At 47.3% G+C, this 14088-nt stretch overlaps 1 protein-coding gene across 2 annotated transcripts in view; it reads left to right on the top strand.

Moving 5' to 3' along the window:
- The first annotated feature begins 937 nt into the window (after positions 1-937).
- LOC119159637 (sodium-coupled monocarboxylate transporter 2) overlaps positions 938-14088 on the top strand; it is a 60994-nt gene continuing 47843 nt past the window's right edge. Inside the window, exons 1-2 of one of the 2 annotated variants that reach the window (XM_075891425.1) lie at positions 938-1169; positions 12762-13149. In XM_075891425.1, the coding sequence (XP_075747540.1) occupies positions 12781-13149 (369 nt within the window). In that variant the 5' untranslated portion in view covers positions 938-1169; positions 12762-12780. The remainder of the gene's footprint in view (positions 1170-12761; positions 13150-14088) is intronic. The other variant, XM_075891424.1, reaches the window with a different exon arrangement.

Below are 14088 nucleotides of genomic sequence, written 5' to 3'. Positions count from 1 at the left end.
ACAGTCAAGTTATGTATCTTATCGTCAAAGAGCACGAGGAATGTGCGGGAGCTCATTTAGGAAAGGGCTGACTCATCCCTCCTCTTTTCCTAATTCTCAGCATGAAACACTCAACAAAGACTCAGAAATCGAATTCATCAGAAGCCAGAACTAGTCATTAAATCAGCATACTCGTATGAGACCTTTGAATCAGCACCTCATCTTGTAATCATGATCACCCCACGTGTAGCATGTGAAGACAGTGGGGCAAGATGCCAGACCCCACCCTTTTCGTAAACCGGTTTTTCTCTTTTCTGGAAGCATTCTTTCTTCCAAGTGTGCTCAATAAACTTCAGTTTATAGTTTTCGCTTGTATACTGTCCACTTCATTTCTTGTCTCCTTTCTAAATTCGTTCTCGGCAGCAATTGTAGAGCAATTTTTTCACTCGTGAAAAACCAACTAGCCCAATACCTCACTTTGCTTTCGTAGTTCACGATTAGTAAGAATATAGCAGCAATTCGACCACTTCTATAGAATTCTTTCAAAAAGTTCGCTGAACTTTTTTACTAGCAATAAGCAATAATAAGGAGTTCAGGCAGAGCTCAGAAAACACTGAGAAAACTTAACCATCCTTTTTTAAGCAATAGCGACGTGCAAGTGAAGCTATAGTATGAACTCCTGAAAGTCTTCAACGCGTTATCACTCGCTTCAAAGGGGGTTACAGTCGATCATTTCCATTGTGCAGCATAGCTCGTCCTCGCCCATCTCTCGTTTTATCAATGCAGGTCAAGTTCGTAGCCTCGAGAGCGTGGTCCGATAACAAGGCCTCTGGAAGGGCGTAACATTACATCGACTGTTTACGTACGAAGATTACTCGGCCACCTGCTATGATACCCAGCGAAAACGCCGATAAGAACAGCCGCGCCTATAAAGGTGCGGCATTATTCTTCTTCCCTTTCTGCATAGCGCCTCGGAATGTAGAAAATATTGCGGGAACTCGCGTACTTGAAATCAATTTGACACGTTTGAACCTTGCCGTGAAAGGAAAGTTGTGAAGGTGTAGACGCGAGACACAGATAACGTCTTTTTTCGAGCACTTGAAGAGCTTTTTTTTTCTGTGGCATATCTTGTATATCGAAGACGGAACATTCCTTCATTGTGGTAGGCGCCCACAGCTTCCGATTCTGAGGTAGGTAAAATTTCTTCGTCCCATTTCATTGACCACGTCAATGTTTTACCGTGCACGCTCTATAATCAAGTAGGGATAGTTAAAAATGCAGTTTACGGACATGTCCTCGGCTGCGAGCGGCTCGTCCATGCCAGCGGCGGCGTACGGGGTTTTAGTACCCCAGGCACTCTGACTTACAGCAGTGGATATACCATCCGCATAATACACCGTACGTCTTGTAAAGTACTTCATGGAGGAAGCTCAACTGCACAATTTTGTGTAAAGTGTCTTGAGGCCACAAGTAGAACTGAAGAAATGCAAAAAATATAACTGAAATTAAAATTGTCTCAGATTCCGGCGTCGGCTGGTGCACATCGTGTATATGATGCTGGTTACTGGTAAAATGAGTGGCCTCACTTGCATTAACGTTTTAGACCTGCTCGGAAACTTGAGAATGACTCGTCCTTATTTGTTTCTGATTATTTCTTCTTTTCGCTGTTTTCTTTGAGGTTTGTATAATTATGCTTAATTAGGACTGCAGACTGCATCAGAAATCTAATGGTTTTTGTTTGGGAGTATTATGACAGAACAACAGATACAACGTGCTGTCTTGCGTCTCACGGTGGCTGAAGAAGTGACGGCGTTTCGAAAGCTTCAATAAGAGCTGTACGATTAATTTAATTTTTGACACACACACACACACACACAAGCAAGGACGCACTCTCTCTCTCTCTCTCTCTCTCTCTATATATATATATATATATATATATATATATATATATATATATATATATTGTAGGCATTCATTAAGCACATCATCTATCTTTACACATATTCATCATCATGAGTGGTCGTCATCTTCTTCTGCTGTGGGGACTTGGCTTGTCTGAGTTCTGTGCCCTGTGCCTTGGGCGTGGTCGCTTCATCGTGTCTTCCGGGCCTAATAAAGGTTGCCTTTACTGTTACATCACAAGTGGTGGAGTGTGCTCTACGATCGTCCGTCCTCTCCCAGCCCGATCTGCCTCCTGGAGCTGCGCTCAGGTCGTCGTTTGTACCAGGTGTCCGGTAACATGCCTCAGGACGAGCCAACCGGCGCTTCTGCGTCTACCTCCACGGCCCCGGCTACCACGGCCTATCCATCGTGGATTATCACCGCGCACCAGCGTGAGCCGCCCACGTTCGCCGGACTTCGAGGTGAAGATGTGGAAGATTGGTTGGACCAGTTCAATCGAGCGAGTTCCACTAACAACTGGGATGATCCTACCAAGCTTCGCCGTGTTTCTTTCTACCTCACGGGCGTAGCGAAAACATGGTTTTTCAATCATGAAACGGACATTACGGACTGGACGCGTTTCAAGCAACAGCTTCGCCAAATTTTCGGCACCCCGGCGGTTCGTTCAGCTCTCGCGAAGAAGACACTGGATTCTCGCAAGCAACAATGCGGTGAGTTCTACACATCGTACATAGAGGATGTGCTTGCTCTCTGTCACCGTTTCAGCACGTCCATGTCTGAATCAGAGAGAGTTCGTCATCTACTAAAAGGGATAGGCACAGTCGCGTTCAATGCCTTGGTCATTCAGAACCCGACTACGGTCGCTGACGTTGTTGCCACGTGCCAACGCCTGGAAGAACTTGAATCCCAACGGTTACCGCCGGACAGCTCTGAAACCACTACCACGACTGATGCCTCATTGCGTGCCATGATCCGGGCGCTTATACGGGAAGAGCTACAATCTTTCGGCCTCTCAATGACACCGAGTCCACCTCCCCCCTCCAACAATGTTTTGCGGGATGTTATCAAAGAGGAGTTGGCGTCCATGACCAGGCCAGCGTTTGTAGACACTCCAGTACCTCGACTCCAACCGACGTACGCACAAGTCCTCGCTGGCTCACCACCCGTGGTACAACCGATGCCCGCACACTCGATGCCTGTCCCGCTGGCTTCGTTAACTCCGAGTGTGACTAGCCAGCCCTTTCACCCACCGTGTCGGCCGCATCGTCCGATCTGTTATTACTGCGGCTATCGGGGCCACATTGCACGCGTCTGTCGGAAGCGTCAGCAGGACGAGCGTCGTGGACTCGACACCTACGGACGGGATGATGGGACAAGCTGGTACGCTTTCCAACGTCGTCCTTATGATCCGCCGCTACGCCGCTCACCGTCTCCAACTGCGACATCTGAGCCAACCAGTTCCTACCGCTCTACTAGACGCCGCTCACCCTCACCCCTCCGCCGTTCCACGTCTCCATTGCGACCTGTCTCGCAATTCACCAACCAACGCCCGGAAAACTAACCTCTGCAGCTTTTGGAGGAAAAGCTGCATCGAACAAAAAGACAGAAATTCCTCCAGTGCGTCCATATAATACGATAGCTGTTTTAATAGAAGGTGTGTACGTGGACGCTTTAATAGACACTGGTGCCTCTTTGTCTGTGATTGATCGTTCTTTGTGCTCACGTCTACGAAAAGTCACCACCCCTTATGATGGACCTACACTGCACGCTGCTCAAGGGGACGCCATTAGACCTGCCGCTATGTGCACCGCTCGTGTTTTCATCGCTGGTATTCTTCATTTTGTACAATTTGCTGTGCTGAATTCGTGTGCCCACCAGATTATATTAGGCTGGGATTTTCTGTCTACGGCGAACGCTTCCATCTGCTGTAAAGAAAATGTTGTTCATATGATGGAAACTGACTATGCCCTGTATGCGGATGACAAGCCCGTTCGCTTGCTCGCTGCTGAAGAGACCGAGCTACCACCTGGTCATCAGCGGATAGTTGCCATCACTTCTAATGTGATCGACTCTGGTGACGTGTTTGTCCAACCATCTGCACGCTGTCTCGCAAGAGGTATAGCCTTTCCTTCAGGTCTAGTGCGATTCCACAATGGCTCCGGACTTCTCTACGCTACAAACCAGACTTCTGAGAAAATTCTCATTCCTAAAGGCACCACAATGGCTTGCGTTTCTGAATCTCAACCTGTCTCTGTTGTCTCTATTATGCCAGCGTGTTCTGACCTTCCTTCTATTGGACGTTCATCAAGCGTTTCTGTTCTTGCTGCGACTATTAGTCCAGAACTGACCTCTTCACAGACAGATGAGTTGCTTGCCTTGCTACAAAAGCATATGAGATTGTTTGATGCCCATTCCTCATCTCTGGGACAGACGTCCATTATTAGGCATCGTATCCAGACCGATGGCACTTCCATCGTACGCCGTCGACCATATCGCGTCTCTTCATCCGAGCGTGAAATCATTGAACAAAATGTAGTCGATATGCTGCAACGGAACATTATACGTCCCTCCGCGAGTCCTTGGTCATCCCCTGTTGTTTTAGTAAGGAAAAAAGATGGCTCCGTGCGGTTTTGCGTGGACTACAGAGCACTTAATAAGATTACCCACAAGGATGTTTACCCCATGCCGCGCATAGACGATGCTTTGGATTCACTGCAAGGTGCTGAGTACTTTTCAAGCCTAGACCTGCGTTCAGGTTACTGGCAAATACCCATGCACGAGGATGACAAAGAAAAGAGAGCGTTTTCAACACCAGATGGGCTGTATGAATTCAACGTCATGCCATTCGGCCTTTGCAATGCTCCAGCAACATTCGAGCGGATGATCGACACAGTTTTACGAGGCTTGAAGTGGAAGACTTGCTTGTGCTATTTAGACGATATCGTTATTTTATCGTCAACCTTCCCTCAGCACTTGCAACGGCTGGACGAAGTTCTTACGTGCCTTGCAAACGCAGGCCTTCAGCTGAACACCAGGAAGTGCCGTTTTGCGAGCAAGACGATTAAAGTGTTAGGCCACATCGTAAGCAAGGACGGTATTCGTCCCGATCCTGACAAGATTTCCGCTGTCCAACACTTCCCGCGTCCTGAAAAAGCCAAAGATTTGCGCAGTTTCCTCGGCCTCGCTTCTTATTTTCGCCGATTCATTCGAGACTTCGCCTCAATAGCTTCACCATTGCACAAGTTGCTCGGATCAGGCGTCGCCTTTGTGTGGTCTCCTGAATGTGAAGCGGCGTTTGCCCAACTGAAGTGTGCACTCACATCCGAACCAGTCCTCTGCCATTTCGACGAAACCGCGCCTACGCTCCTGCATACAGACGCTAGTGGTCGAGGCATTGGTGGAATTCTTCTACAGCGAGACAAATCTTCACGTGAGAAAGTCGTCGCATACGCGAGCCGTGCACTGACCCCTGCTGAAAAGAATTATACCATCACCGAACAGGAGTGCCTAGCGGTCGTATGGTCGATACAAAAGTTTCGACCTTATCTCCACGGTCGCCAATTTACTGTGGTTACGGACCATCACGCCTTGTGCTGGCTCTCGACAATCAAGAACTTGTCCGGCCGCCTTGGTTGCTGGATTCTTCGCTTACAAGAATACGACTTCACTATCACATACAAGTCGGGAAACAAGCATCAAGACGCCGACGCCCTTTCGCGTTGCCCGCTCTCTTCGGAGCCGCTTAACAAACCCGCCACTGCTGCACACGAGAAGCTTTCGGCCGTCTCTTCCCTACATGTTTCGTCATTAACTACTTTGGACCCAACTTCTCCAAGCGAGTGTGGTTTGTTCTTATCTCACCAACGTGCTGACCCTTACTGTCGCCGCATCATGGACCGTCTTGACGGGACTTGCCGGCCCCCTAACGCCCGTCTTCGCCGACAGCTGACGCAATTCAAGCTCAACAACCACGTCCTGTACCGTCATATCTACCACCCTGATGGTCAACGCTGGGTGCCCGTTCTACCTCGCTCTCTTCGGGCTCAAGTCCTCAAGACATATCACGACGACATGTCTGCTGGACACATGGGCTTCCAGAAAACGCATGACCGCATAAGATGTCACTACTACTGGCCGGGCCTGTCCACCTGTGTCGCCAAGTACGTTGCCTCATGCGCCCTTTGTCAGCGTCGCAAGCTACCTACATCAACTCGAAGTGGACAATTACAACCGCTCCCGTGTCCCCTGCAACCATTCGAGGTAGTTGGCATTGACCTGTATGGTCCGCTTCCTATGACTGTCACGGGCAATCGTTGGATAGTTACAGCTGTCGACCACCTGACCCGCTACGCCGAAACAGCTCCCGTGCCTTCTGCATCAGCTTCGGAAGTGGCCGACTTCATCCTTCGAGCAATAATCCTTCGACACGGGGCTCCTCGTGTAATCTTGAGCGACCGTGGAAGAGTATTTCTTTCAGCACTCGTCGAAGAAGTGCTCAAGGCAGCCGGCACTACACACAAAACAAGCTCCAGTTACCATCCTCAGACGAACGGCCTGACTGAGCGCTTCCATCGTACACTGTCAGACATGATTGCGATGTATATCGAACCCGACCACAAAAACTGGGACACCATTTCGCCATTTGTCACTTTTGCGTATAATACCTCTGTACAGCGCACAACCGGTTACTCGCCGTTCTACCTCGTCCACGGTCGCTTCCCCTCTTCTTTCCTCGATGTTTTGTTCTTCTCTGCGCCTGTCAAACCATGTTCATCTTCAAGTGAAGAATACGTGTCTCGTCTACTTCATTGCCGCCAGCTGGCTCGCGTCAACACTGAAGCCAAGCAACAGGATCGCAAGCTTGAATATGATGCCTCCCATCGTGCCGTGTCTTTCAGCCCTGGCGACGAAGTCCTCCTTCTTACACCCATTCGCACTCCCGGACTGTGCGAGAAGTTTCAATTACGTTTTATTGGCCCCTACACTGTCTTGGAGCAAACGTCTCCTGTGAATTATCGCGTGGCACCCGTTCTTCTTCCGACGGACCGCCGCTACAGGGCAGCAGAAATAGTCCACGTATCCCGCATGAAGCCTTTCATACGGCGTTCATCTTCGCTTTAAAATGCGGCCAAGAACTGCGGTCAGGATGACCGCTTTCACGTGGGGGGGGGGGGGGGGGGAGTTAGTGTAGGCATTTATTAAGCACATCATCTATCTTTACACATATTCATCATCATGAGTGGTCGTCATCTTCTTCTGCTGTGGGGACTTGGCTTGTCTGAGTTCTGTGCCTTGGGCGTGGTCGCTTCATCGTGTCTTCCGGGCCTAATAAAGGTTGCCTTTACTGTTACATCACAAGATATATATATATATATATATATATATATATATATATATATATATATATATATATATATATATATATATATATATATATATATATATATATATATATATATATATATATATATATGTTATAATGTAAATGCAAGGTAAACAGCGGTAGCGGCGTCGGTACCGAAGCAGCAAGAGCAGGCCGAGTATACGGGCAGCGTCGCAGCAGCAATCAGGCAGTCCTAGCTCGTGCCTCGCGCCCACGTGTCGATGTCGCTGCAGTAGTGGGCATTCCTCTTCACTACAATATATATATATAAAATGGAAAGAAGTGGACACTTCAGGGCTCATTTTTTTGTGTTCTTGACACAATAATGAAATCTAACAGACAATATTGCCAAGGAAAGTATAGGGGAGGTTATTAGACCAAATTGTAAGGTAAATGTGAAGAAAGAAAAGTGGGTGAAAAGATAACTTGCCGTGGGCAGGAACTGAACCTGCGACCTTCGAATAACGCGTTCGATGCTCTCTGCCTCTCTCTCTCTCTCTCCCTATATATATATATATATATATATATATATATATATATATATATATATATATATATATATATATATATATATATATATATATATATATATATATATATATATATATATATATATATCAAATTGACGACGCAATGTGAAGTGCAATTTAGCTTATGGTTAACGGTGTTTATGACCTACTTGTTTATTTGCTTTTTGTCAGCTATTTAGTCCCAAGCCTAACAAACAAACCAAATGGGGGAGATCTGCGCAAGCAAAGCATCTAACACTACCATGTAGTCATGAGACCTGTATGACATAGCACAGTTTTTATATACATTTGAAGGATTCTTATCAGAGTAACGGTATAAGAGTCGGAACAAGACTAGGACGAAGAACGAACTAATACACTTTCTGAAAAGCGCATGGGAAGTCGTGAACTTCCCATGTAGATATCGTGTGCGTGCGTGCGTGTGTGTCTGTGCGTGCGCGTGCATGCGTGCGTGCGTGCGTGCGTGTGTACGCGTGTGTGTGTGTGTTCGCGTGCGCGCGCGTGCGTGCGTGTGTGTGCGTGTGTGTGTGTGCGTGTGTGTGCGTGTGCATGCGTGCGTGTATGTGTGTGCGTGTGTGTGTGTGTGTGTGCTGTGTGCGTGTGTGTATGCGTGTGCGTGTGTGTACGTGTGTGTGTGCGCACGCGCGCGCGTGTGTGTGTGTGCGTGTGTGTGTGTGTGCGTGTGTGTGTGATGACTAGATGTATAAGTGTACATCTATATTTCTTTGAATCGGTATCAGATGTTAGTTTCGTCACGAGGCTTGTGCTATCATTTCTTTTATACCATTGAATTGTTCAGTGTTTTCTGCATACCTTTCCGCACGAGAAACCCCACGCCACATTAAATCCTACCAGGAAGTAGTCGCGACCTACCATCAGTTCGTACTATATACGCTTTGCCGGCTCTTCTAAGCTCCCTAAGGCCAATAATGTCCCAGTTAACGTTTTCTGACCCCTCAAGTAACTCTGCCATGCTATCATCTCTTGATAAAGCGCGTTTGTTAAACATTGCTCGGTTTAGTTTTCGGTAGCGGCCAGCTCGAGCATAGGACACCTTCAACTGCTTTACACGTCCGATCACTTCCGTTGTCCGCATCGTGGAACACTGGCTATAAGGTGCTCGGCTGCCGACCCAAAGGTAGCGAGTTCAATCCTGGCCGTGGTGGTCTCCTTTCGGTGGAGACGAAGTGACAGAGGCCCGCGAATATTGCGCTGTCAGTGCACGTTCGGGAACACGATGTGATGGAAATTTCGGGAGCCCTCCTCTACAGCGTCTCTCATATTACTATATCGTTGCTGTGGGACTTCACGTCACAGACATTATTATACCACTGTCATTGTCGTGTGTTTGGCTGTTGCTGCCCTGAGGGCCATGGTTCAGTTCAGAGGTCCGATACACACGGACCAATGTGCCTTACTCTAGAGGCCCGACCTGCACGGAGCTGTACTCATCCCAGATTTTTATTTATTTATTATGTTAGTGCGCTAGACATACGAGACTTGTCTCGAGCACACTTGTTTCGTAAGGCATCCCGTGCGATCACCGTGTTGAAACAACCGTTGAACGAGAAATGTACATTTCAAAACCAAATCTTTTTCATTCAGCTGATAATTATCAATATATTTCTCGAATCTTGATGGCAGTTCCCCTTCAGAAAAAGCCTATCTAAGCGGTACGGGAAATTCTCTTTTTTTTTAATGGTGAAGTTGGCGAACATTTTGTTTGTTCGAACCCTCGTTCCACGTCCGCACTCAAATATTCTTCACTTCCCCGGCTCTTGTTTGGGAGGCTAAATTTGGTCCCTGGGGCGCAGTTATTACTAAGTGAGCTGAGTTTGAAACCCATGCTTCACAGCAGGAATTCTTTTGTTTTTTCCCTGTTTAAGAAACTTCTTAGCAGCAGTGCTGTTATGCAAGCCGTTTGTCCGGTTTGCGATGTAGACAAGAAACTATCATCATCATGCCGGCGAAAGACAGGACAAAAAATGCCAGGCCTGCGCGGAAGGCGCAGCACAGTCACAGCGAAATCTTGGAAAGCGGCCTTTTAGAGCCTTTTATAAACACTCATTAAGTAACTGCTGCAAGCACGCTTTCGGGGTACCCAATACAGCATTATTAATAATGATTTTTGGGTAGTAGACCAGCATTCGTTATGCTATTTTTCATCACTATTCTGAGAAGCGTTGTATGCGCTAAACACTTGCAAGAAATTTTGTGTAATTGCTCATGCAGTGGCTGACGACGATGGGGAATTGTGCCTGAAGTGGGTATGCACCACAGTTAATGGGTGATCAAAAACAAGCTCTTGTAATGGGTTAGATCAGTGGTTAGATCACTCATAACGCTATTCGCATAATGTGACGCCTCGTTGTTATTTTGCTGTGCTAAAACGCTTTATTGCTCATATAAACGCGATTTCTTTCCCGACATCAAGCCTGTCTAAGACAAGTTTGCGGGCAAGTGGCAAGCACCATTGTGGCTCAGCGGTAGAATACTGGGCTGGCAGAGCAGCGAACCAGGGTTAGAGCCCCACTGTGTTCTTTGTGCTAGGATTTTTTTTTAATTCGCGATAGTAATTACGGACACCGGCGGCGGCTGCAGCGGACAACTACGGCACCACGCGCAACCCGAGTTGTGATCTCATACCAGCTTTCGCTGTCAGAAAAAACTGAGATTAAGGCAGAAAGTAAAACGGAGACAGAAGGAGCAAAAAACAAATAAAAATGGAGAGGAAAAAAGTAACAAAAAGAGGAAGTGAGGAATAGAGAAAGAGAAAGAAAAGAAATTGATAGAACATATATAGAAGGAGCGAGAAATGGAGATAAAAAAAGTACTTTTAGAGAGAGAGAGAGAATAGAAAAAAAGACACACCCAGTCGAAACCAATTGACATTAGCCAACCCTCGTATTTTACAATGCGATCAAATGCGATCACGTGAACACTTCGTGCATCAAAACGTGAGTGGACCCGCACTTAGTCAAAGCAAGAGCCGATTGAGTGCCGATCAACTCGGATGTGCGCGAGTCCCGCACGACTCAGCGCAAGCTGCAAACATTTCTTGATAATTGGACGCGCCAGATTGCTGGCAGGAACATGCATTTGTTGCATCTAGAACACGGAAATGTTTATTTGGGCAAATGACAAATATTCCCAAATTACGTTTTAAGAACTTGCTGCCCACGCATAAATTTAGAAATAATGGCAACCGTACTTTCGAGACCTATCAAGTTGGAAACAATTGTGAGTACAGCACTGGCTGACTGATTACAATGTTCAAACATGGTTAGCCAACACTGCAACGAGCCCCGCCACGGTGGCCTAGTGGCTAAGGTACTCGGCTGCCGACCCACAGGTCGCGGGATCAAATCACGGCTGTGGCGGCTGCATTTCCGATATGAGGCGGAAATGTTGTAGGCCCGTGTGCTCAGATTTGGGTGCACGTTAAAGAACCCCAGGTGGTCGAAGTTTCCGGAGCCCCCCCACTACGGCGTCTCTCATAATCATATGGTGGTTTTGGGACGTTAAACCCCACAAATCAATCAACACTGCAACGACAAACGGCATTGTTGATTGAAACTGACCTTGATTTTTATGTGGGGTTTAACGTTCCAAAACCACCGTATGATTATGAGAGACATCGTAGTGGAGGGCTCCGGAAATGTCGACCACCTGGGGTTCTTTAACGAGTACCCAAATCTCAGCACAAGGGCCTATGCCATTTCCGCCTCCATCGAAAATGCAGCCGCCGCAGCAGGGATTCGATCCCCCGACCTGCGGGTCAGCAGCCGAGTACTTTAGCCACTAGACCACCACGACGGAGCGGCTGGGTACTACGTAAAAACACCCTTTTTACAGAATATTTGGAAAGCAGACAGTACGGAATGCGCATGTGGTCACGTGAATCAAGGTGTACAAGATATTTTATAGAATACCCACGATATCAGGGCTTTAGACATGGAGTACTATTAACGTTAGACACTGATTCATAGGCTTTATTGGACACTATTGCCTATAAAGAATTTTCAAGAAGATATATAGTAGATGGAAATTACTGAAAAAGCTTCTAGGTTGGCTTTATGCATGTCGTTTCTCCTGTCCGTGTCACGTCATGTGCCACTTCATGTGCCAGCTTATTGCGATTCCGCGCGGCTTTCTTTCGCCAGTGTCAGTGTATGTGACTGGTCGTTTACGGCAGCAGTTTTTCCGCTTGAACCTCGCGTTTGTTGATAGTAAAGCTGCGTCGTCAGGTTTGGAACAGCGCCATGATTCGCAAGAAGGCAAACAGCAATCGCTGCACTTCACTCCTCATTTCCGAATTCCATAACGTGTTATGCCAACGTTCAATGGCGAAATATTGCGAAGGGCGTTCGGCCACATCGATGTCGTATTTACTCGCCCACTAGCAGTACTCTTTAGCAGAGGCCACCATGACTGGGTTGTCTCATAAATGGTTTCATGTTGTCTGTTGTTGGACAATGTAACTTTAATTAAGGCTAAATTAGTACTAAAATAGATAAATTATTTCCATTCCTGTCTGGTGTTGCTGAATGACCGATAGCGATAGCCCGTGTTGGTTCAACGATTTTCAACCACGAAGAAGTTGAATGTTTCTGCTCATTCAGCAGGTAGTCATAGATGCTAGTTTCTTGCGCGTTCTACGACGTGCTAACAACACACACTGTGATTTTAAGCTAATAACAGCCAGAAATTGCTGAGAAATTCAGTTTTATTACACCTAGCGGTATCCAAACATCTGACGCCTATACTGCACAAATACTGACGTCGCCACCTCCGCAGTGCAGTTTCCGAGTGTCGCGCATACTATAGCTTACGACAGCCCAGATGGAAATATGGGAGAATACGTGATGTTCTTATTGTAAGAGTACGGACCAGCAAGATTACCCTTAAGTTCAATGTCAATCCAGTAATTGGATTCTCTACCGATTTTCATCATGGTTTCCACACAGCTGAATACAAAGGCCGGAGATGGCTGCGGGCTCGCGCCAGGATGTCGAGTACGCCGTGTTCGGAGTCTTCGTGGCGGCCAGCCTCTTCACGGGCCTGTACTTCGCGTTGGGCAAGTGTCGCAGCAAGTCGTCCGCTCGGACTGTCCGCAGCGGGAGCATGGCGGACGAAGAGTTCCTCGGAGGCCGAAGCATGGGGATGCTGCCCCTGGCGCTGTCCGTGCTAGCCTCCATGGTGACCGCCACGGGACTGCTGGGCTTCACGTCCCACTTCTACGCCTACGGGATGCACCTGCTGTGGGGCTCCATTCCCGTGCTCGTTCTCCTGCCCTTCATCGCGTACGTGGTTATTCCTCTGGTGCGAAGGCTCGGAGTCACCTCCGTCTATCAGGTATATCATACGGATGATGTTAATTATTAGTGCACATTTTAAGGACAATGTTTTAGTTGTCCCATTACGCGCGAAAATTGACTGTTGTGGTGTCAGCACGAGTGATGTGAAAAATCATTACCACGTCATGACGTCATCATCATAGACTTGCGTACAGTTTGGTGGTGGGCGAGAGCAGTGCTGTCTCAGCTCAGTCCCCTCCTCCCAGGTTGGTGTCCAAAACTTGATAATAGTAATTTATGGGACTTAACGTCCCAAAACAAAGTAACAATTATGAGAGACACCATAGTGGAGGGCTCCGGATATTTAGACCACCTGGGGTTCATACACCTGCACCTAAATCTAATCATGCGGGCCTCAACAAGTACTTTCGTCTCCATTGAAAATGTGGCCGCCGCTGGCGGGATTCCATCCCGCGACCGGCGGGTCAGTAGCCGAGTGCCTCGTCCAAGTGGACCACTGTGACAACAAAACTGCGCAAAAAATCGACAAGAAACAGAGAAAGGGGCTTAGAAAGTTCAGTGCTTAAGACAATGAGGTACGTTGATGAGTATCTGGTGTTTGTTGAAATGAACAATTGCGTGAGTTCCTGAGTCAATGTGCTGAAAATGTTTAAAGAGAAGGGACGGGGTTCGAAATTTACCTTTGAGGTCCCGAAAGATGGCTGCATTCAGTTTCTAGATTTGAAAATTGGGATTGGACTGGAACACGCGTGCTGGCGGTATTAGCTTAGATCAGTTAAACCCATTCTTGATTTTCATTCCTGTCACTCAAAGAATGGTGTCGCCACTTCATGTCTCGAATCTGCTTTGCGCAAGTCGTGCCCGCATCAAACGTCCGAGGCTTTTGATGACCAGCTTACTAGGCTTATGTTATCAAACTTTCCGGAAGGAATGCTGGGTCTTCTCAGTGAAAGATTATTAAAGAAACTCAAACAAA

The sequence above is a fragment of the Rhipicephalus microplus genome, chromosome 1, assembly GCF_043290135.1.
Source record: "Rhipicephalus microplus isolate Deutch F79 chromosome 1, USDA_Rmic, whole genome shotgun sequence".
NCBI classification, from domain to species: Eukaryota; Metazoa; Arthropoda; class Arachnida; order Ixodida; family Ixodidae; genus Rhipicephalus; species Rhipicephalus microplus.
The sequence above is the reverse complement of the archived record's forward strand: the minus strand, read 5'-3'. Positions and strand labels throughout refer to the sequence as shown.